We start from the raw sequence: 22,434 nt of genomic DNA on the forward strand, positions 1-22,434 counted from the left end.
GGTGGACACGATGGCTCGCTGGCACGATGACAGCATTCCGCGCACCAGGAGGGTGTCGGCCACGCCTGAGGGGTAGGCGTGGCCTCGGGATATACACGGGGCACACAGGCCACAGCCCCGAGGCCCGAGCACGGCAATGCTATAGTTTGATCCGTGGAATAAAGACACTTGTGGTTACATCGTTGTTGCTTCCTTTATTGGCAAAACATGTCGTGCGCATAGCACCGCACTACATTATAATATATTAATTACGTACGCAAAAAAGCAGAGATTTTGGCCCCTTGTTATTTTTCTCGCCCCATATGCTCATATAAATAAATGTCTCTTCCCATCGCTCTCCAACGACCTCGAACCCTTTTTTCCCTTCTCATTCTTCCCACATTTCCTTCAAGCTTCAGTCCAGTCCATCCCACATTCCCACACGGGCATAAAATGGCGCCGTTATAACTTCCGGTGGTTCCGCGCTCGCGCCCTGTTGGGTTAACTGGACGGTTCGTTTTGTATACAGTCATGGAGAAGTGCTTCGTGTCGAGCTAGGCCTGGCCAGTGGGTGGAACAGGAGAAAGGGGGTAAATGTTTCCTTGTACAGTACTGTATTTGCTTCAGTGTTTAGATGACGGTTGTAAATTATGATTATTTGATTCGAGAGTAAAATATATCCGGATGACTTTACAAAGTCGGTATTTCAAACGCTCTGCAAAATGTTGTTCGGGTTAATGCCAATGGGGTAAACTGTAAGATGTCGAGAAAAACGGAAAGAATGAATCGATGTTGTGGAATGGTGCGTCATGTCGTCATCACGGCACGTCCTTTAATCTTGTTGATCACGTGCACGTGGCTCTTGTGTCGTGACTCGTCCGAACCCCCAAAGCCGAAAACTTTGCTTAATCGGAAATAACCCTTCGGCACGTCCTTGAATCTATCTCCAGGAGTTGGCCGTTTGTCCCCGTGGTGGGTCTTGAGCGAGGAGAGCGCCATGGGATGCTGTTTCGGGAAAGAGGACAGCAATGCGGAACAGGTCCGTGTTTGTTTATCCGTTTCGTGAGTGATCTGCGGCCCGTCATGGTGTTGGGATTGGACCCCCGTTTGTGCCTTTGTGGGATTGGGGGGGACGAGACCGGGACGTTTCAAACCCGCTTTCTCTCACTCGTCTGATTTGCTCTCTCTTCTCCTTAGCAAAGCGATGAGAGGAAACCCCTGCTGGATCCCACGTCCACCTTTCCGAACCGACGTCCAAGCAGGTGGGGATTCTTGGCTGACTCAGAGGGTCGTTCCATCCGTTGGTGGTAAAAGGGGGGGGGGGGGGTCTAAGGTCCAGTGACGTTATCGTAATCGGTCTCTGGCCCAGTGAATGCAGCGATTCTTTATATTCATATAAAATCTGGCTTTAATGCAAAAAGTGAGCCTCCGAAGATAACTGACGTCATCGGTGGCTAAAATATAAAACGTGACATTATGTTTAGTTTTTGCATGTGATGCATTATATCATATACATATATATATAGAGCCTGGTGTTGGCTTGAGATCTCAGGGTCTTGGGTTCAAGCCCCTGTCATTCATTGAATTAACCCCAGGTGGGTTGACTCAATCTGTCATCCTTACGAGGTGAGCAAAATGAGTACTGTAGTGGTTACCCCGGCAACTGCTAAAGTACCACCTTTCTGTGAAGAATGAGCCATTCAAGTATCCTGTGTCGGAGTGGCGACCCATCCAAGATCGTGCCCACTAGCTTAGGAAATTGCTTCAGCAGCCCTAGGCATTTGAAGACACAAAAGGAGTGGTCAGTGGTATTGGGTCATACAGTGGTAGACAAAAAAGGAGTGGTCAGTGGTATTGGGTCATACAGTGGTAGACAAAAAAGGAGTGGTCAGTGGTATTGGGTCATACAGTGGTAGACAAAAAGAGTGGTCAGCGGTATTGGGTCATACAGTGGTAGACAAAAAAGGAGTGGTCAGTGGTATTGGGTCATACAGTGGTAGACAAAAAAGGAGTGGTCAGTGGTATTGGGTCATACAGTGGTAGACAAAAAAGGAGTGGTCAGCGGTATTGGGTCATACAGTGGTAGACAAAAAAGGAGTGGTCAGTGGTATTGGGTCATACAGTGGTAGACAAAAAAGGAGTGGTATTGGGTCATACAATTATGATTTTTCTTCCACTAATCACATTTAATGCCAACATTTACGTGATGGTAAGGCGTTCCCCACCAGCCTTTTTCAATTTTGGCCACTGATGACGTCATACCCCTAAACAAATGGTACATCTCCATGAAACTTTTCACAGTGAGGATGGTCTCATTTAGAGTTGATAAATTTAGATTTCACTGCGAATGAATTCTTTACTTATTCTACAATATGACGATACTTGGTTGCCTCTGCCTTACCAGTGACCAATGATGTTCAGTAAACGTGGATCCGTCTCTTTCAGCTCTGACTTTCCTTCACGAAACCTGCCAGCAGCCGTGACGAGCCAACAGCAGGATGAACACTCTCACATGAACCGGATCCTCGTCACAACTGCTCAGTGAGTAGCTGAGTTAATTTTGTTGATTGTTGAATCCAAGATGGTGGTCTAGGTGGAGTGCACTCAACTCTTGAGCTGTCTAGACTGCGTTAGTTTCCAGACCTGACTATATAAGCAGAGCATCACCTAGTATTAGTCTGTGGATGCTGAAGATCACATGGTGTCTTTCTTTCATGAAGAGTAGGTGAATTATTGTTGGCACCCTCAAGTGACAAATACTAGCTGTGCCGACCCGTCGCTTTGCTGACGAGGTTGATCAAAAGACAGCATGTTGTACTTCATAAACATGTGTCTCAATAAAGATGTAAAATGAAAAGGATCTTTTATAACACGTTGTTGTTGTTGATTAGCCCCAGTCAGTTCTGTAAGAACAGGCCCATGGCGCGTAGATGACTGATCGATCTCCCAGGAGCGACCCACAGATCCCTCACATCTAAGATTCGTGTCCTTTTGCTTTCGTGGAGCCAGTGCCATGGAGTCTTCCATAATGTGTTTTCTTGTGTGTTGGGCGGCCTGGCAGACGTTGCAGATGTCATCAGTGGTGTCGTCAAATGTTTGTACTGTAAAAGCTGTGGGTGCTGTTCGCAACGGAAGTGCAAGAGGTGAACACGATCAGACCTGGGGAGTAATTTCTTTGTCTTTGGGTGGGGGGGTTAGTGCCCAAGATCTTGTTTGGGCTGAGTTGTTTGCATTTGTGGTGAAGTGGGTATGGATGTGTTTTTGGTAGTTGCCGTTGATCAGTTGTCGAATGTTTTGGATGTTGTTGTAGTATCTTTGTGGGTGGTTGGACATGTAGCACGGGCTATTAGAGTTGGTATTTGCAGCTGCAAGAAACTGTGCACCGCTCATGTCCGAGTGGTCTTTGATATGCAACATTATTGCCTCTGTGTGTCGGTGCTCGGTGTTGTTAATGTGCAACTTGTGATGTGAAGGGCTTTGTTTTGTATGGTCTGTAGGGTATTCACGTGTTTGATAGGCTGGAGACCCAGGATGATCTGGCGACGTCAATGACGTTGACTGTTTGTATATTGGTGATGTTGTTTTTGTGGTGTCCAAAGTCTGTGCCTGTGAATGCCCCAAGTGTGTTCAGCCTGGGTGTGCATTTTTTAATGTTTGTGATGTGATCTAAGAATGATATAAATGTGTTAAAATTGATGCCTGGTATTGTTTGGTGTGTGTCGTTGGTTGTTATCTCCATATAAGGGTCTCGGAAGATGTAACGGCATCCTCCTATGTCTCGAAGTATCCACCTCCGTTTCAGTAAGGGATCATGATCCATGAACCATTTTGTGACGTTTTCTTGTTCTCAAACTTTTGTTCCGAGGACTCTTTTAAGGAGCGTCACCGAGCCACGGACAGCTTCCAATTGCAGTTTATTTGTAGTAATATTCCCAGGGATGGTTTTTAAGATCTCCAAGTTTTTTTTTTTAAATATCTTTCCCGTTGCTTTGATAATCACTGGGCCAATTTCAGCGCTCTTCGGCTTCCAGGATATTTTCACTTCATTGTTGACGTCTTGGTATTTGGTACTTTTATTGATTTCTGTGTTGTTTAGGCCAAAATCGTTGGAGTGATGCCTCAATTAGCAATGCCTTCTTTTATTTTCTATATCTGAGTACTATGTCCGGTCACAATGCATTTTTTTATGTTCACACTCGATGGGATCATGAGGTAATATCTTATTTTTCATGTCATATGTTATCATTACTTTATTGTTTTCAGTGATTGCTTTTGGTTCATGTTTCCACGAGTTTTCTGGAACTGGGATATTGAGATTTTTGCCGATGTGCCAGTGGATTACTCTGCATACCTTTATATGTGCTTTTGTGTGTACAGCTGTTCTGACCTGACTTTTTTACATCCTGATGCGAAGTGGCTTGGACTATCTGGTTCTACCTTGCACAACCTACACCTGTCAGATTGACTCAGTCCCACCATTTTCTGAAAGCCATTGGTGTAGTGTCCTTGGTTTTGGGAATTTATAATGATTTGCTCTCCATCCCAGTTGGGCTGACCTCTTCTTAGCTATTCCAAAGAGCTATTCTTTGCCCACTCCCAAGCCGCCCGTCTTTTTTTTATGCCTCCGCCCCTGAAGGTGGCCGGAGGCATCGTTTTCAGGCTGTCCATCCGTACGGGCTAAACTTTCAGGGTAGGAGTGACACCCATGCAGAATGTTTTTATCACAATTGTGATGTCATAGGTCACATGGTATGGCAGCCATCTTGGAATAAACGCAAATAATAATAAAAATTATCGGAAGCCACTGAATGGAAAATTTTGAAACATCGCACATTGTCAAGTACTCCCAATGGGGAACAAAAGCATGATGATTACATAGGTAACGTGGTATACCAGCCAAAAATGTTATCAAATTCCTTATCCCAAAAATCTGAAATTGCATGCACATGATCTATGACCCATTTGTATTGAAATATTAAATTTATAACATTATAGGTCACATGGTTTGGCAGCCATATTGGATTTAACCTAAAACCTTTCAAAAAAACATTTTCTCCCAAACAACCAAATCTATTGACTCAAGACTGTCATTGAATAGGCATGGCGATTAAAGGATGACCACAAAAACATCATTGGTCACATGGTGTGGCAGTCACATTGGATTGAAGGAAAATATTAAATAATGATATCTCTGAAGCTGCTTACCCTATTGATGCGAAATTTTTCAAATATCATCGAACACCACTGTTGCATATAGTTTGAAAACTATGGCATCGTAAGTCATGTGGTTTGGCAGCCATCTTGGATAGAAAAACTAACCTTATCCGATAAACACAAAACTTCACAAAGGTGATCCCCTACCCATACATACCGTATGTAGAGTCTACATTTTTAAAGGTCATATGTCACGTGGTGTGGCAGCAATATTAGCTTCAAAGCCAATATTTAAAAAAAATCCCTTCTCTGAAACCGCTTCACCGATTGATGTGAAACCTGTCATGGCTGGTGAAAATGTGATACTTGAAAACAGCTGAAGATTTAAATCAAACTAGTTTATTTTTAGGACAGTGAACAATGGCGTCTACCTGTTGTGGGACTATGCGGAGGCATATTGGTGACAGTCGCATTGCTCTAGTTTTTTTTAACCTTCCTGCTCATCATTTTCCCAGTTGTTGGTGTATATCTGTTGATATTTCTATTTCTCCTTTTTGCAATTGTTGGGGCTGTATTTGTTGTTTTGGTTTCTTGTGACATTTACCATTTGCACCTGTTTGGAATTATTTGCTAGGTGGGTGAGGGATTTTTTTTTTTTTTTGGGAGAGGGGGGTGGAAGGGGGGGAGGTGGAAGGGTTGGGGTGGGTTAGAGATTTCCTTGTAACATATAGAACTGCATAAGCGTAGTATGGTCCATGTTCGAGTAGGTAGCCAATTCCAATGTAAACAAGCGTTACGCCTAGGTCCCCCGTCGGTGAAGTGATGAGTTGACATAGTGGAAGACGCAGAAAACATGCTATGATATGATATTTCGCTCACAAGGTTCAGACATACATGGAAGCGGCCATCTTGGATTTTGACGTGGTGAGCCAATTTTCAATAGCGTTCTTCCTTGTGCCTAGATACACCCACACACCAGATTAGAAGTTAGTACTTTGCTTATTTTTCGAGATATTTCGCTCAAGGTTCAGACATATATATGGTGGCGGCCATCTTGGATTTTGACGTGGCGACCCAATTTTAAACAGCGTTCTTCCTTGTGCCTAGATACACCCACACACCAGATTAGATGTTGGTACTTCGCTTATTTTTCGAGATATTTCGCTCAAGGTTCAGACATATATATATGGTGGTGGCCATCTTGGATTTTGACGTGGCGACCCAATTTTCAATAGCGTTCTTCCTTATGCCGAGATACACCCACACACCAAATTAGAAGTTGGTACTTCGCTTATTTTTCAAGATATTCATCTCACGGTTCAGACATACATGGTGGCGGCCATCTTGTATTTTGACGTGGCGACCCAATTTTCAATAGCGTTCTTCCTTATGCCTAGATACACCGACACCAAATTAGAAGTTGGTACTTCGCTTATTTTTCAAGATATTCATCAAGGTTCAGACATACATGGCGGCGGCCATCTTGTATTTTGACGTGGCGACCCAATTTTCAATAGCGTTCTTCCTTATGCCTAGATACACCAACACACCAAATAGTCAGGTTCACTGTTTTTTCGTTCAAAATTTTGGTAGATTAGCAAAACTATACATTTCCTGAATACTCAGAGCATGAGGAATCCAAAAATTAATGTTGACATTTGCATAGACACCTTTGTGAAAATGACCCTCAGGACAGTGATGAAGATCTGTAAAAGCATATTCCTGAAAAGTGTAGACCTAGTAGATCCTGTGTATAGGACTTATAGTTCAATCTGATACTAACAAGGCTGCTTTCTTGCTTTATAAACCCATACCTATAACTTCAAAGGACTTGCAATATCATGTATTATGTAATACAGTTATATCACAAATATAAAGACAATGGTTTTCAATTACCTTTGTTTGTTGCTTTTCTATAATCCTGAGCACTATTTTGAGGCCTTTATTGGATTCCTTGACCCAGAAAACATAGGATTAGCATATTTAATTAAGTTTCTAGGTTGACTATAAGCCGAGATAGCGCAAAATATGTATTTTATGGTGGCCATTTTTAAAATCCAAAATGGCGGCCATGCAGGTGTCTGTGCAAATGCCAACATTGATTTTCGGATTCTCCATGCTCTGATTCCAAAAATGTACAGGTTTGCTAATCCCAAAATTTTGAACGAAATTATATTTGTTAACATAGTGAACCTGACTATCTTCATCACTGTCCTGAGTGTCATTTTCGCAAAGGTGTCTACGCAAATGTAAACATTAATTTTTGGATTCCCCATGCTCTGAGTATTCCAGAAATGTATAGTTTTGCTAATCTACCAAAATTTTGAACGAAATTATATTTGTTAACATGGTGAACCTGACTAAAATTAGAAGTTGGTACTTCGCTTATTTTTCAAGATATTCACCTCAAGGTTCAGACATACATGGCGGCGGCCATCTTGGATTTTGACGTGGCGACCCAATTTTCAATAGCGTTCTTCCTTCTGCCTAGATACACCCACACACCAGATTAGATGTTGGTACTTTGCTTATTTTTCAAGATATTCAGCTCACAATGTTCAGACATACATGGCATCAGACATACATGGCGGCGGCCATCTTGGATTTTGACGTGGGTTGCACCCACACACCAAATTCGAATGCGGTCCTTCGCTTACGCACGCACGCACGGACGGACGGATGGACACACGGACGGAGGGGAAAACCATAGTCCCCCTTTCGCTCCGCTGTGCGACGGGGGACAACAAGCAGGAACACATCAGCTTACAGTCAGGTTCACTCTGTTAACAAATATAATTTCGTTCACAATTTTGGGAGATTAGCAAACCTGTACATTTTTGGAATCAGAGCATGGAGAATCCGAATATCAATGTTGACATTTGTACAGACACCTGCATGGCCGCCATTTTGGATTTTCAAAATGGCTGGCAGAAAATACATATTTTGCGCTATCTCGGCTTCTAGTCAACCTAGAAACTTAATTAAAATAAATATGCTTATCCTATGTTTTCTGAGAGTAGAGCCTATCCCATTGAGGGGTGGAGGATTGTCAAGAGAGCAAGGGGGAGGAGCTGAGCGGCACCAGGGATCGTGGAGTTCTGAGAAGGAAGGGGTGGAGTTTTGCCCAGGGAGAAGAGGGAGGAGCCTATAGCTCTCGTTCGATGTACTCAGAGGAGTGGGAACAGTTCTGAGAGGATCACACTTTCTGATGAGAACTATAGAGAACTGGAATTGACTGAGGAGATTGGAGTGTGCTCGGTAGAGCATTGCACTCTGAGAGTTTTAAGGGGGTTGTCCTGCCTGCCTTCGTCTGCCGGCTGCCTCTTCCTCGTCCTGCTTGTCTCATCATCTACCTCGTCAACATCGTCTCCTTCATCAACATGGTCTCCATGCTCAGCGCCACCCATCCTTCGAGGTCCCCGCCACCACCAGAGATGTCACCTGGTTTTGTCCCTTTTTACCGTCTGTGATTGTGTCTGGAGTGAGGGGCCAACCACCAACTATTTTTGAGATCAGCATAGGCCAAAAGGTCAACATAGGCCAAAGGTCAACAACCATTTCAAATTGCTAAAATCCTCAATTTTCATCCGATTGACCTGAAATTTGAATAGGATTTGCATATCGGCTTACCGAAACCAAACAACTATTCTTGAGGTCAACATAGGCCGAAAGGTCAACATAGCCCAAATTTCTAAAATTTTCAATTTTCATCCGATTATAACTTAAAATTTGAAGACTATTTGCATATCAGGTCACAGAATTCAACCACCAATTATTTGTGAGGTAAAAAGGATGCTCTGAGTGCCATTCTACTTTGTTCTCTTTTGCCAAGTGTCGCTCGATGAGTGATTTTTCATTTGTCCGTGTCTGTGAACAATATATCAAAAAGTTGTGGATGGATTCGGACGAAATTTTGGCAGAGATGTAGCGTTTGTGACGAGGACGAAATGATTAGATTTTGGTGGATCTGGATTCAGATCCGGCTCGTATAATTTTTTTAAGTGTTTCTTCACCATTGGGAGATAGGGCCAAAAACGATATATAGCAGGATATCTCATAAAGTTATGGACGGATTCGGATGAAACGTGGTGGAGAGGTTGTGTGTGCGACAAGGAAGAATTGGTTCAATTTTGGTGAAGATCTGACTATGGATTCTGATACGAGGATTATTTAATCTTTCCAGTGAATCTTCACCATTGAGAGATTGGGTGAAAAGCGATTATATAACATGATATTTAAAAAAAGTTATGAACGAGTTATGACTAAACTTGGTGGATGAGTTTGTTCGGTGACGAGAACAAGCCAATTAGCTTTTGGTTCAGGTCCGAATCCAGATCTGGCCTATTGGTGGAAAACAAAACGTAAACTGTTCAGCCTGGCTCGGATATGCGCTCTACCGAGTGCCCTTCGAGTTCTTTCTGTTTTTGTTGGTCTACCTTGTATGAATGTCACATAGCCTGGTGTTGGCTTAGCGGCTAGTGTGCCAGCTTAGGATCCTAGGATCCTGGGTTTGAATCCCGGTCGATCGCTGAATTAACGCCAGGGGGGTTGATTCAGCCTGTCATCCTTCCGAGGTCGGCTAATTGAGTACCAGTTCACTGGTAATTCCCTGTGTGTCGTAAAAAGGTGACAAACAGGGTTGGCGGCAGGAAGGGCATCCGGCCGTAAAACATTGCTTCAAAAAGGGGGCCAAAAAAAACAACAACAACCACGGTGCCCGAAAAAGGCCAACCCCCGCGAAAAATGGCCTCTAAAGGTGGTTTATCTTGTATGAATGTGCAATTGGCACACTTATCTTGGCCAAATTCCATTTGAATGTCAGATTACTGTTTCACTAATTTGAGTTGTTCTGCCAATTTTTCGTCGTTTGGTGCAGAGTTTTAAATCGTCCATGTAAAATACGTGTCACCTTTTTTGTCTCTTTGGACGTTCTCTTATTTGATGTCAGGGTGTATCCATGTCCTTGCTCATTAATGAGGTTCCTCAGTGGGTCCAGGGCCAAGTAAAACAGGATCGGCAAAAGGGATCCCTCGAGGTACTCCTGGTATTTCAATCTTTCCTTCCAAGTGGTGCAATATCAGTGTGGTATTCCATAGTTCTATTGATTTCTCTATCAATTTGATTATTTGCGAGTTGATCTTTTACAGTGCATGCATTTTATCATCAATGAATGTAGGACACGATCAAAAACTTTTGTGTTGTCTCGCCATGTTGTGGATAATTTGGTTCTTCTTGTATTGCAATTTTCAAGTATGGCCTTGTTTAGTAGTGGGTGGTCTATTGTTCCGTAGCATCCGTTCTGCCTCTAGCCCTCCTTCTTGTGTTAAGGTGATGGTATATAATTTCTGTGCAGGCAAGTGTACTGATGCGCACCTCACACTTTTCCTCTACCCACACCATACCACACTGACCTTCCCTCCCCTCTTTACCCCAAAACTATCAGGATTGGTACCTATCCGTCGACGGTGGCTGGCTGAATCCAGTGGCCAAACCTCTGCCCTGAATCTGACTTTTGCCCTCCTCTTTTCTTCCTATCTAATTTCCTTGGATTGTGATTCTGCTGGGCCCATGTGATACGTGTTGGATAACCAAGTAAGATCGTAGAAGGGGTTTAAGAGTTAAGGGGAATAAGACTTTTGGGCTGTGATTTTGGCTGTGTGGTTTCTTTTATTGTTTGCTTTTGCTTGTATTGATTATTGTAAATGTGTTCCTTTAATTGTGCTTTGTAAAAACCTCTTCTAGCAATTCTGGTAAACCATCGTTTCCAACCTGACTATTTAACTAAGGTGTACTAGTGACAGATGGGACGTCATACTCCAAACAATTGGCTTCACAATGTAAGCCGGTACGCACTCGGCAGTTCACTCTGCTACACTAAATAAGATAAGACTAGTACGTATCGAGGGTGTTTTTAACCCCCCCGCCCCCCCACCCCCACCCTTGATATTGCCAAGCCACTGGAAAGGTGATAGTACGGGAGATAGGTGAAATATTTGTGAGAATTGTGACTGACGATACAAGCACGAGAGTTGGCACACAGTTAGAGTATGCCCTAAGGAAGATATTTGGCTATCGGGCCATCACAGATTTGTCCTGTGACAACAATGGCGGCCATTTTTCAAAATGGCCTCCATTGCTTGTTATTTTACATATATTTGGTACATTACTGTGTATAAACTGTTGTTGTGGTCATACAAGCTTGACATTTGGCACATAATTGAAGACCCCTAACTATAGGGTTATCATATATTTGTCCTGTGACAACAATGTTTTTAAAATGGCCACCATTTATATGGTATATTATGGTATATGGTATATTAATTTGTATAAACTGTTGTTTGAATCATACAAGCATGGTATTTGGTATACAGTTAAATATTCTGACTATAAGTCATCACAGATGTGTCCAATAAAAATGGCACCCAATTTTTAGTACGGCAGATAGGTGAAATATTTGGGAGAATTGTGCCTTTGATGATACTCTGTGTGCCAAATGCCATGCTTGTATGTCCTAAGGAAGATATTTGGCTATAGGGCCATCGCAGATTTGTCCTGTGACAACAATGGCGGCCATTTTTCAAAAAAGGACAAATCTGTGATGGCCTTGCAGCCAAATATCTTTCTTAGGACATACTCTGACTGTGTGCCAAATGCCATGCTTGTATCAAAGGCACAATTCCTGCACCTTTCTGCCATACTATGATGAGTGAAGTAGAGAGAAGCCTGCCAGGTTTGATGGTAAGTCGGTGTTCATCGTTGACGAGCATCCCACCGGACCGCGGAGTTAGCCGTAGTCGGTGACCTCAAGACCGGGAGGAGTCCTAGAAGTCCCCTCGTGATAAAGACCAAAATCCGAATCCGTAACGATATATATCCCTCCTCCTTCGCCCATCCCCATGACATTTTTATGTAGAATTGGAGGCCATTTTGCCCAATATACATTTAGTTTTCCATCACATAACAGCAAGAGGGGAATGGTGCTGTTGCACACCGAGGTCAATCAATAACAAATCTGTTGTCCCCACACCTTTTGCAATGTTTATTATCCTTTCATCGTTTATGGTGCATGCGGTTCAGTAGTAAAACCAATATTTTAAAATGTTTTTTCATCCCTGGCATACTTGTTCACAGCAACATCATTGATGTGTGCGCTGTGGAATCACAGGGAGTGGAGCAGCATGAATACATGGACCGCGCAAGGCAATACAGGTTGTTACAACTTGCCTTACAAACTTCAAAATATTATTCTTCAAATTTGTAATAACACCAATCAAGCTGTGCAAAGCTGTAAATTTTCATGAATATAAATTTCATCATGTCTTGAAACCACCTACTTACGTCTGCCGCCGAAAGTGGATGGAGGTTATGTATTCATCCCTGTTTGTTTGTTACTTGGTGAAATAATTTTGCCAAGTATGTTGATCTGTAGCGTTTTTGTTTGTCAGTTTTGAAGCAATCGGTCTGAATTGTTTTTGTGTATGCAGGTGACTGGTCAAGGACAGCAACTCACATTTTGGTCAGGATCAGGATACTAGAATTTTTAGTGATTCTTCACCATTGAGAAATCGGGCCAAAAATAATATGTAGCAGGATATCTCAAAGTTATGGATGGATTCAAGACAAAACTTGGTGGAGAGGTTGGGTTTGACAAGGTTATAAAATATATATAATAACCACCTTTAGAGGCCATTTTTCCCCGCAAAGCGGGGGTTGGCCTTTTTCGGGAACCGTGGTTGTTGTTGTTTTTCGGTCCCCTTTTTGAAGCAATGTTTTACGGCCGGATGCCCTTCCTGACGCCAACCCTTTTTGCCGCCTTTAACGACAAACAGGGAATTACCAGTGAACTGGTACTCAATTAGCCGACCTCGGAAGGATGACAGGCTGAGTCAACCCCCCCCCCCCCCCTGGCGTTAATTCAGCGATCGACCGGGATTCGAACCCAGGATCCTAGGATCCTAAGCCGGCACCCTAGCCGCTAACCCAACACCAGGGTTTGACAAGGTTAATCGATTAAATTTGTGTGAAGATCCGAATCCAGATAAAAGTTTAATTTTCTGAAGTGATTCTTCACCATTGAGAGATGGGGCCAAAAACGATATATTGCATGATATTTAAAAACGTTGTTGACGAGTTATGACGATTTCGCTTCATTCAAAGATTTAACCAAACAACAGACATTGACATTTCCCAACCACTCCTCCCACCACCTCTTTTCTCACCTCCCCACACCCCAACCCCCGCTCCCACTACTCATTCACCCCAGCCCCCCTCCCACCACCTATGCTTGGGTTATATTCTGTTCAGCCTAGTGGAGGTATGCACTCTACTGAGTGCTATTCTCGTTTGTATATTTTGTGATTCTTCACCATTGAGAAATAGTGCTCAAAACGTTGTGGACAGGTTATGAAAAAAACTTGGTGGACGAGTTGGTTAGGTGACAAGAACAAGCCGATTCGATTAGTTAAGGTCCGGCTGCAGGTCCAGCCCATCACCGGCACACAAAACAAACTGTTCAGCCTGGTCGAGGTATGCTCTGAGTGCCATTTTACTGCTGCATGTAAAATATCATGTGTTTTTGAGTGTTCTGCGCATGAGTAATATTCATGGCAAGTGAGAACTCCGCACAATAGATAATGGTGCATCTAAAAAGTATGAGAAATTTCATACCAAGGATCAGTAATTTGATGTTCCTGACCTGCACACAGCTCATGACACAGGGTCCCCAGCTTCAAATCTGCTACACTGTTTTGTCCTTGTAATTTATAGTATGCTCTTCTGTTGATATTTAGAGCTTTTTCCAAAAAAAATTGATCGAATTGGGTAATCACGTTTGCACATTTCTCCACTTGGTCGATTCTTAAATTCACAAGAGTGTTTCTATTTTCATTAACTGTTCCTCCCTCTTCCCAAGCTCCCGCCTGTCAATGCGTCCACCCCAACAGCCCACCCGGCCATCACTTCTTGCCCTGACCTCACAGCCTTTGCAGGTTCTCAGCTCACGACCCGTTCCCCCTGCAGACATCCAACTTGTAAGTACACGCTGAATTTATTGATCATAAAATACAAAAGTAATGCACTTTTATGAAAACGGTGTTACCCAGGCATATTGGGATAGGCGCACTAAATTATTTGTGCCACAGGTGTGTCGGATTGCCAGCCTCGCAGCGCAGGCCCGAGCCCAGCTGTGTGTGGCGTCCAGTGATGAGCTCGTCGTTCCCTTCGCAAGAGCTTGAATTTGGCTCTGCTCAGACTGTTACCACTTACTCACCCCCATGACCCATTAAAGTTGCAAAAATAACTTTCAGTTATTGAAATTTTTCCCACTTCTCAATGCCTGTCCTTCACATACCTGACACATCTCCACACATGCTGTATCATTGAGGATGGAGACCATATTTTAGACACAGAGCATTGAACGTTGAATTATCAAGTCTGGTTTGCAGTAGAGTTTGATTAAATGTTGATTGGTAAATAAAGGCATGGTCATTTTAGTACTTTTATTCTGATCAGACTAATAAGATGGCTGGATTTTTACTGGCGCTTTTCCCGGCGGCCTGAGCCATTTTTGTTTTGTGTGTGCCGCCTGAAGACTCTGTGGACATTCAGCCCATAGGCGGCGATGCGTGAAGCTGACATTGTCCTATTCCCAACCTGCAAGGATAACTCGGCACATTGCTGGGTAACAGGTTCTCGCTTCCGCTTCCCTTTCACCCAGGCCTGTTTTGGCTTTTTCAGCCTCTCTTGCGCTTCATGGTCTACATGCTTCTTTTTATCTCTTCTTTTGCCCGTTTCTCCCTCAATTGTCTCCAATTGTGAAACACATGACCCTTGCTGCCTTCCCCCATCAGCTTTAACACGTTTGTTTGCCGTATTAACTTCCAACTTGTGCAGCGTGCTTAATTTGCCTTTCACATTCTTTTGCATATCTTCTTTGGCTTCCTCTCGACCGCATGCTTCACTCCCATCATCATCTTCTACTTCCACAGCTTCCTGTTCCCTTTCCATCAGTCCAACAGCTTGCTCTGCCTCCAACACTGTCAACTGCTCTTTCCGTCGCAGCCGTTCGCGCTGCTTGAAACCAGGTGCCGTTTTCTTCGGAAGTCCGAACTCCATCTTTTCCTCTCTGCAAAGTCAACAGATTTGTACATGTACAAAGATGCATCTATTCACTGGTGTGCATTTTTAATAGTGGAGCTGGAATATCACAAACTTGTAATATTGTCATGACATTTTTGTTGATCAATGTACAAACTATTAATTTGCATAAATATTTCAATAATTATAATCACTTGCACAATGTGACTTTTTTCCATTAACAATAAAATATTAGAATTGCTATCTCTGTGCAATGCCATGTTAAGCACACACCAGGTGGAATTTCACTGCTTGATTACTCACGTCAACATCTACAGCAGAGAGAGACAGGTGCAATCTCACCTTTCTGCGAGTGACTGAAGAACGTTGCGCTTCTTGACTATGTTAGCACCTCTTCTGACGGCACGCTTAACTTCCTTCAGCTCCTCCGCCTCCGTCCTATTGCCAAAAACCAATTAGCTAATTAATAATGCACATGCAGTATGTATTTTACTTAAGTTCGAGGGAAGTTGAATTTTGACTAATGCCAGTGATTATGATAAATTTTATTAGTTTCCAAATCATGTCGGATGCCTGTCGCATCTTCATCCCTTAGAACAACATAACTAGTTTGTTGATCAATGGCCCAATTAGCAGTGCAAGTTAACTGTACCTGTACATGCAGGTCTTGCGTAGCGAGCTCCATTGGTTCAACTCTCTATCGTCTGCAAAGATTATCTATGGCCACAATAGGTCACACAGGTCAATTCCAACAACTTTTTGTCCCATCCTGCCACCCAGTAAAGCCAGTACCCATCCAGCCTCACCTCTTCGAGAGTCAAGCCGAAGTCATTTGGGATGACTTTACGGTATTTGAACCGGCAGGCGAGGTCATCCAAAACATCCTCGCAAGGGAGTCGATCAATAGCTGATGCTGAAAGATTGAGGCAAAATTAGGTGTACTTACCCTTACAAGTGTTTTGGTGCATTTACCCTTGCAGGTAATTTTTCTTCAGTATTAATAGCTTATTGAAGAGGAACTCCAATGTAAATTTGCAATCAATTATTCTGCTATGAGCTTTTCTTCCTCTAATCATTTAACATGTTCAGACGCACCTTTCTTCTTGACTCGAGTTTTCCCCCGCGGTTGGCGTTTTGCCGTTGGATCAAAATCCACATCCATCTGCAAAGATAAGTAAACAGCATTATTGACTGTTACTGATTGTAAACAGCATAATATACCTTGATATGAAAGCTACTTTTCAATAACTGATTAGGTTCCATAATTAAGCTGTATTTTATGAGCTACAGTCATCAGCCAAGGAATCCACAATGAAAGTTAACTTGATTGTAATATAAAATGAATGATCGTTTTAAGGCCATGTAATATTGATTGTAATATTCCTACGAATTAAAAAATATGAATTGCTCATGAAAGATCATGACGTCGACCGATATGCCTCCACCCACATTACATCATTATACATACTTGTACCAAGTTTGATTTAAATCCATTCAGCTGTTCTCAGTTATCACATTTTTAACTCATATAACCTCACCTTTAATCTGCTGATGCCATAATCCAATCAATTCATCATCATGCATACCCGTACCAAGTTTGACTGAAATCCGTTCACCCGTTAAGTTATCCCAGTAAACAAAACAATTGTAACTTAACATGATCTGATATTATTTGACCTCTTGATCCCAAAATCGAATCATTTTATCTTTGCATCATAATACAATATATAACAGCCACCATTGGGCAGTACACAATTGCTAACCAAGTGACATTTCAACTGCATCAGGAATAGCCCTTAAAAATATGGCAATTTTTCAGAAGGAAAAAAAAGAAGTTAGGTTTCTGGGACAGGGTGATTTCAAGATCTGAGCATCCCAAGCACAGTTACCAGAGGGTGCCTGGGAGGTTGGGGTAGGAGAAAGAGTGGGAAAAAGTACCAACATGTGACAACAGTAAATTGTGTCAGTGAACTTCCATGTGAAACAAATTTGAATCAAAACTATTGTAATTCTTGGGGAAAATGCCAGGGGCATAGGAAAGGCCCCTATATATGATATGCGCCATGTGTCAAAGTATAGAAAAGAAGGGACATTCCATAGCTTGTAGAAAATGCCAAAATACAAAAGAAGGGACATTCAAAAAATCTCATGTGCATGCTGGACTACCCTTGTGTTCGTAGAAGGAACCAAGTAATGCTCTGGAAAAGTTCATATAAAGGGGCGCCATACATATTGTTATGGTTTTCCGCCGCCCTTCTTCCCCTTACCAAGGGGGGATTAAGCCCCTTGTTCTTTCTAGGCTTGGCGGAACCAAGAGACTTAACGCCTCTTCAGGGCAAACGCAAGGTAGGGTTTCGGGACCAAGTCTCGCTCGTACCTAAATACCTGCGCCGCCACGGAAGCGGGGAACCAAGCCTCGCACGAGCCACGTGTAATTTGAGTACACCGAGCGGATTGCGTACCACATGGTCCGTGCAGTCACCGTTAATATTGGACCCCGATTCGAGCGGTTCTATTCGTACCGCGCTTAGTCAATGAGGAAAACACGAGGACAATTGAATGGAAGGAAGAACACAGGTTTAATTATTATCCCCAATATTATGTACAATGATCGGTAGAAGCAGAGACACAGAGCAGAACATAAGCAGTCTTATTCTTAAAGCCCAGACTCGGGCCCGTTCACACACACAGGGAATTGCAGGCAGGATGATGTTCAGGCCAAACGCGCCGGCTTGGTCATCCAGGAACGGCCCCGTCCGGCTCTCCTCGGTCCCAGCACATCCCACGATGATGGCAAGCAGGCGGTGGAAGGACCCTCGTAGCGCGTCCCTCAAGCAAAAGGCAGCCGATGAGGCAGGAAGGCAAAGTACGCGTCTCAGCGTGGCTGGCGGTTCCACAGCGCGTTTTGTAACCAGTGCGCTATCACTCGCGTAACTCGATGCACTATAACGGCTCGGCTTCAAGCTCAACCGAGCGTCACTTTCATATGAGCGCATATCCCGGTTCATGCGCGTCTTTTGCCGATCTCGTATCTTTCAAAAGTCCTCTACTGCTGACCGCGCGCCTTCAACTCCTCACTCAATGCCAACTCACCGCCAACTGCTCGACTCGATGCTCAACTCCACTTACTGCTGTAACTCACCGCACTGCTAGATGCCAACTACTCCTGGTGGCTTTACGCAACGGCTTATATCTGCCACACCCTGAGCCTTCTCGAACGTTCCAACCACGCCCTGTGACGCAGTGCTGCAGCCACACCCTGAGCCCTGATTGGCGGCTCGCGCTTACCATCAGCTTCTCTGCCGCCCTCCTTCGGTCCCTGCTCGATTTGCCAGGCTGGCCTCGTGTTAATTCGCGCCATAAAATCAAAGGCAGCACAAAGAGGCATGAGGCAATGGAGGTGGGATAAGGCAAGGGAAGTACGAGAAGGACCTATTCTCCTTGCTCTACTCAACGCAGAACTAACACAGGAAAAGGAGTATGCTCACAAATACCAAGAGATAACTGCACTATCGCGAGGCTACATGTTGTTTGTGTGACTGAGGGGGAAATTTAACCTTTATTATACAAAACTCAAAACCGCAACAATATATAGGTTGAAACCCATCAGCACATAACGTTTTCTGTGTACCTTGAAAACGAAAACACAGAAAAAATGAAAATCAGGTTTAAGAATAATTACATTTTAAATATGAACAAAATGCATTTGCTCATCGTACAAGATGTTCATTTGTTCATTATTCAAGACGATATAAAAGACTTGAAAAAGTAAGGGGGGGTTGGGGGAAATTCAACCCAGATGGGATTCGAACCCACGCCCCCAGCTTGGGAGTCTGAAGCCTTATCCATTATAGTCCAGTCAAACTGCAGAAACACCCACCACAAATTGCAACAGAAATGAAACCTGGTGTATTTTGTTGCTTGAAGGTATCTTAATGACATACTAAAAGTATAAGAAACTATTTGGAGTGGAACTTTTTTTTTTTTAGGGTTCAACATATGACCCGTCCAGTAGCCTTGACCGCTATAGAAAAAATTCACAAAATTACATAACTCCTCAACCATTCATCAGAAATGGACAAATCTGGTGTCTTTACCCATGTTTTCAGGGTCAATCTTTCAAATGAAAACACCATTTAGGCCATAACGTGGCCCTAAGTACCCATATATGGTTTCAAGCTTCATTCTTATATACGGAATACATGCAAACAACCGCCGAGTCAACATAGCATATAGTCGAACATTATATGAGGAACATCATGTATGGTCAACACTCAACATGTTTGGCAAGTTACATTTAACTGTCACTGTCCTCATTATCATCTACGTTATCATTTGACATGTTTTGGCAAATGCCTCTGCATCACGAACAAGCCGATGAACATTCCAGTCCCTGTCGGCGGCACCCACAGCGTAGTGTACCACAGCCTGACGTGCAGGTGCAACTGACCAATCTCAGCAATGACTGAGGGGCAGGATCCAAGTCTGAGGTCACGGGTGTCAAGTGCCCATCCAAAACCTTCCATCCCCACTCTTCAGCATCCAATGTGTTACCCTTCCATTGTTGGATCTGATGGAACACTCGGAGGCTGTGATACTTTGTTGCCGCAGCTGTTGGCGGCAACATGTTGGGATGGATGGCTTTTTTGCGTGTAGTGACCAGCTCCTGAAACCGTAGATATCTCATGGCATTAAGGTGGTCATTCTCCTTCCCTTTGTATAAAGTGACCATGGCCTTCTCTCCAGCTTTGATGACCTGATCCTTTGATGACTGTCTATTTCCGAATAGTTCAGCCTGTTCACAGAATTCTGTTTTGTCATTGACCAGTTTCAAAGCAACTGCTTTTCCAACCCCGAATATCCTCGATGTCATGTCACACCCCAGGAAAGCATGCACAAAAAGAATATTCTCACAGATGTTCTGCCCTAGTGTGTCCCTGATGACATTGACCCCCATACATTTGACACCTGCTCCTTTCTTTGGTTCGCGTCGAAAGTAGATATTGTGCTTGTTTCTGCCAGCAAGATGAATTAGCAGAACAAGCAGGTCAGTGTTATCACCCACTAGTACTGCTTCGCATGTTTCTGAGATGTCCACTGCTGTTTGGACAATAAGTAAGTCAGCGTCCCCTGCAGCAAATGCTATTTCACAGCCACACCTGACTAGACTTTCTCCCAAAAGGTCAAGGAACCGTACCTTGTTTTCTTGATTTGAGAGGAACTCATTCTTTTTTAACTGCAACTTCATGGATGGATTGAACATCACTTTCTGTCCTTCAAACCCCCCTCGGCGCTGATGTGTGCTGTCCTTTGTTGAAGGCCCTGCCTTATACCCATCAAATATGACCACTGCCTGACCATAGTGTTTTGTCACATATTTGCTATAATCCTCCAATATCTTGCCATATGTGTCACCCACTTGCCAAGCAATACGATGCAGGAGAGCCCCTCCATCAATAACATACTTGAAATTCTGACTTGGTGGTGGTTGTGATGGTCCAACAGTCCAGATGGCTTTAGCAAGTTGCGCTTTCACGGCTTCTAAGAGTCTGTCCTTCCCTTCAAACAATGCAGGGGGGTAGTTACAGAGTTCATAGGTCAGGGCATTCGCAAGATCATTAGCTTGAGATCCGGTGATGATTAGCCTTTGGAATAGGAGTAGAGGGTCTATTTGGACCACGTCATTACCTATCTTGACTGCTGCCTTAGAATCAAACGTTACAGCTTGGTTCTTTCTCTTGAAAGAATACTGAAGCACAGTTTTTCCATCCATTTCATTTAGAATGGCCTCTCCGATCTGTTTTGCACAATCAACATTAACCTTTGGTCCAGCTGTGATGCCACTAACTACGTTCCGAAGTGAGAGCTTTGCCTCAAATGGGGACCTCCATTCAATGAATGACGAGCTTTTCTGAATCCGCAGTGTCCCTTGTTTGCCTTGATCTTGATTGGTCCTTATGTTGTTCACTTGTCTCATATGTGACTGACGTCAGCTGCTGCACGGCAATGTTCACTTCTGCGCAAGCAGGTCTTGACAGACACCAAACGAGTCGTTGGATTTCTGTCATGCCCCTCCCTCTCGTAAGACCACCACACGTCTTAAGGCTTCTCATTAGTACCTGGCTCAATAACAAGGTCCGGAGACAACCCTCCCCAAAAACGATCACTCCTTCTGACAACGTGTAGACCCTGGGTGAACATCGGGATGTGTGGTTGCCAACTGCGTCATCTTCTGCAGGTACAAGTGTAAGGACTTTGTGTAGAGGTTATGACCAGATGCTGCAAGGTATGGTAACATGGCTTGCAATGTCCCTAGGTGGAGAGACCAATCGCCTGTTCGTTCAGATCTGATAAATGTCATCATGATATTAACCATTTCCATATACTGCAGCCACAGCTTGGCAGTGATGTATTTTGCCTCCAGTAGACTTTTTGTGCTTGCTTCAAGTTTCCTTTGCAGAGAGTTCAGCTCTGAAGATGATTTCACTTCCTCCACTGTGGTTTTACCAGAAACGAGATCATCGTAGAGGTTTCCTATTGCTTCAAGTTCCTCAGAATTGATGTCTTGGGGTGATATGGACAGCTTTGTTTGGAAAATATCACAGCAAAAGTGTATGAAGCACAGAATCGATAAGAAAGTGACCGTGACCGCCAGATTTGCCCAAAATATATGCCAGCGCGAGTTAGAGGGGGTGGCTCAACTTACCTCCGGCTCAACTATCCCCACTCTCCCCTAGTTACCCAATATAATACTTTAAACACGTCCATATTATTAATAGACCATTAAATTATGCGTTATGGTGTTGTTTTTATTGTTTTATCTTGAAAATTGACAAAGTTATGCCTATCTGAAAATTCTGCTATTTCGGCATTTTATAATGAAAATGGGTTAAAAACAGATAATTTTAATTATCAAAATTCACCATTTTCCACCGCAAATATGTCATTATACTTTTGATACGTTATCGTCGACCTTACTTAGACAAATAGAAGAGGTTTCATTTCTGTTGCAATTTGTGGTGGGTTTTGTCAAATTTTATTTAGATTGACTGGACTATTAGGCCATTGGGCAGTACACAAAAATTGCCATATGGTTAAGGGCTGTTCCTGATGCAGTTGAAATGTCATGTGGTTAGCAATTGTGTACTGCCCAATTTGTTGGGTATAAAGTGTGTATATACATGTATTTATATATAATAATTATGT

General features: G+C 43.2%; 2 protein-coding genes across 7 annotated transcripts in view; one reads left to right on the plus strand and one right to left on the minus strand.

The window, feature by feature from the left end:
- The first annotated feature begins 413 nt into the window (after positions 1–413).
- On the plus strand, positions 414–16,644 carry LAMTOR1 (late endosomal/lysosomal adaptor, MAPK and MTOR activator 1). 5 transcript variants are annotated; one of them, XR_013624546.1, is made up of 8 exons: positions 414–569; positions 930–1,018; positions 1,177–1,241; positions 2,425–2,520; positions 12,265–12,342; positions 14,045–14,162; positions 14,274–14,812; positions 15,120–15,471. XR_013624546.1 is itself a non-coding variant. In XM_068128886.2 (7 exons), the coding sequence occupies exons 2-7, from the start codon at positions 977–979 to the stop codon at positions 14,364–14,366; spliced, it is 492 nt and encodes a 163-aa protein (XP_067984987.2). In that variant the 5' UTR covers positions 414–569; positions 930–976; the 3' UTR covers positions 14,367–16,644. The 5 variants fall into 5 exon arrangements, 3 of the variants coding, with proteins under 3 accessions (XP_067984987.2, XP_078640619.1, XP_067984986.2); XM_068128886.2 differs by having other exon boundaries at positions 14,274–16,644; XR_010986032.2 differs by lacking the exon at positions 414–569 and having other exon boundaries at positions 805–1,018.
- The window catches only part of KRI1 (KRI1 homolog), a 67,841-nt gene continuing 60,022 nt past the window's right edge, over positions 14,616–22,434 (minus strand). For both annotated transcript variants that reach the window (XM_078784492.1, XM_068128882.2), the window contains 5 exons: positions 16,324–16,390; positions 16,035–16,141; positions 15,881–15,945; positions 15,571–15,666; positions 14,616–15,256 (listed from right to left, as the gene is read on the minus strand). In XM_078784492.1, the coding sequence (XP_078640618.1) occupies positions 14,665–15,256; positions 15,571–15,666; positions 15,881–15,945; positions 16,035–16,141; positions 16,324–16,390 (927 nt within the window). In that variant the 3' untranslated portion in view covers positions 14,616–14,664. The remainder of the gene's footprint in view (positions 15,257–15,570; positions 15,667–15,880; positions 15,946–16,034; positions 16,142–16,323; positions 16,391–22,434) is intronic.

This window comes from Myxine glutinosa, chromosome 9, assembly GCF_964187855.1.
Source record: "Myxine glutinosa chromosome 9, kmMyxGlut1.1, whole genome shotgun sequence".
Taxonomy (NCBI): domain Eukaryota; kingdom Metazoa; phylum Chordata; class Myxini; order Myxiniformes; family Myxinidae; genus Myxine; species Myxine glutinosa.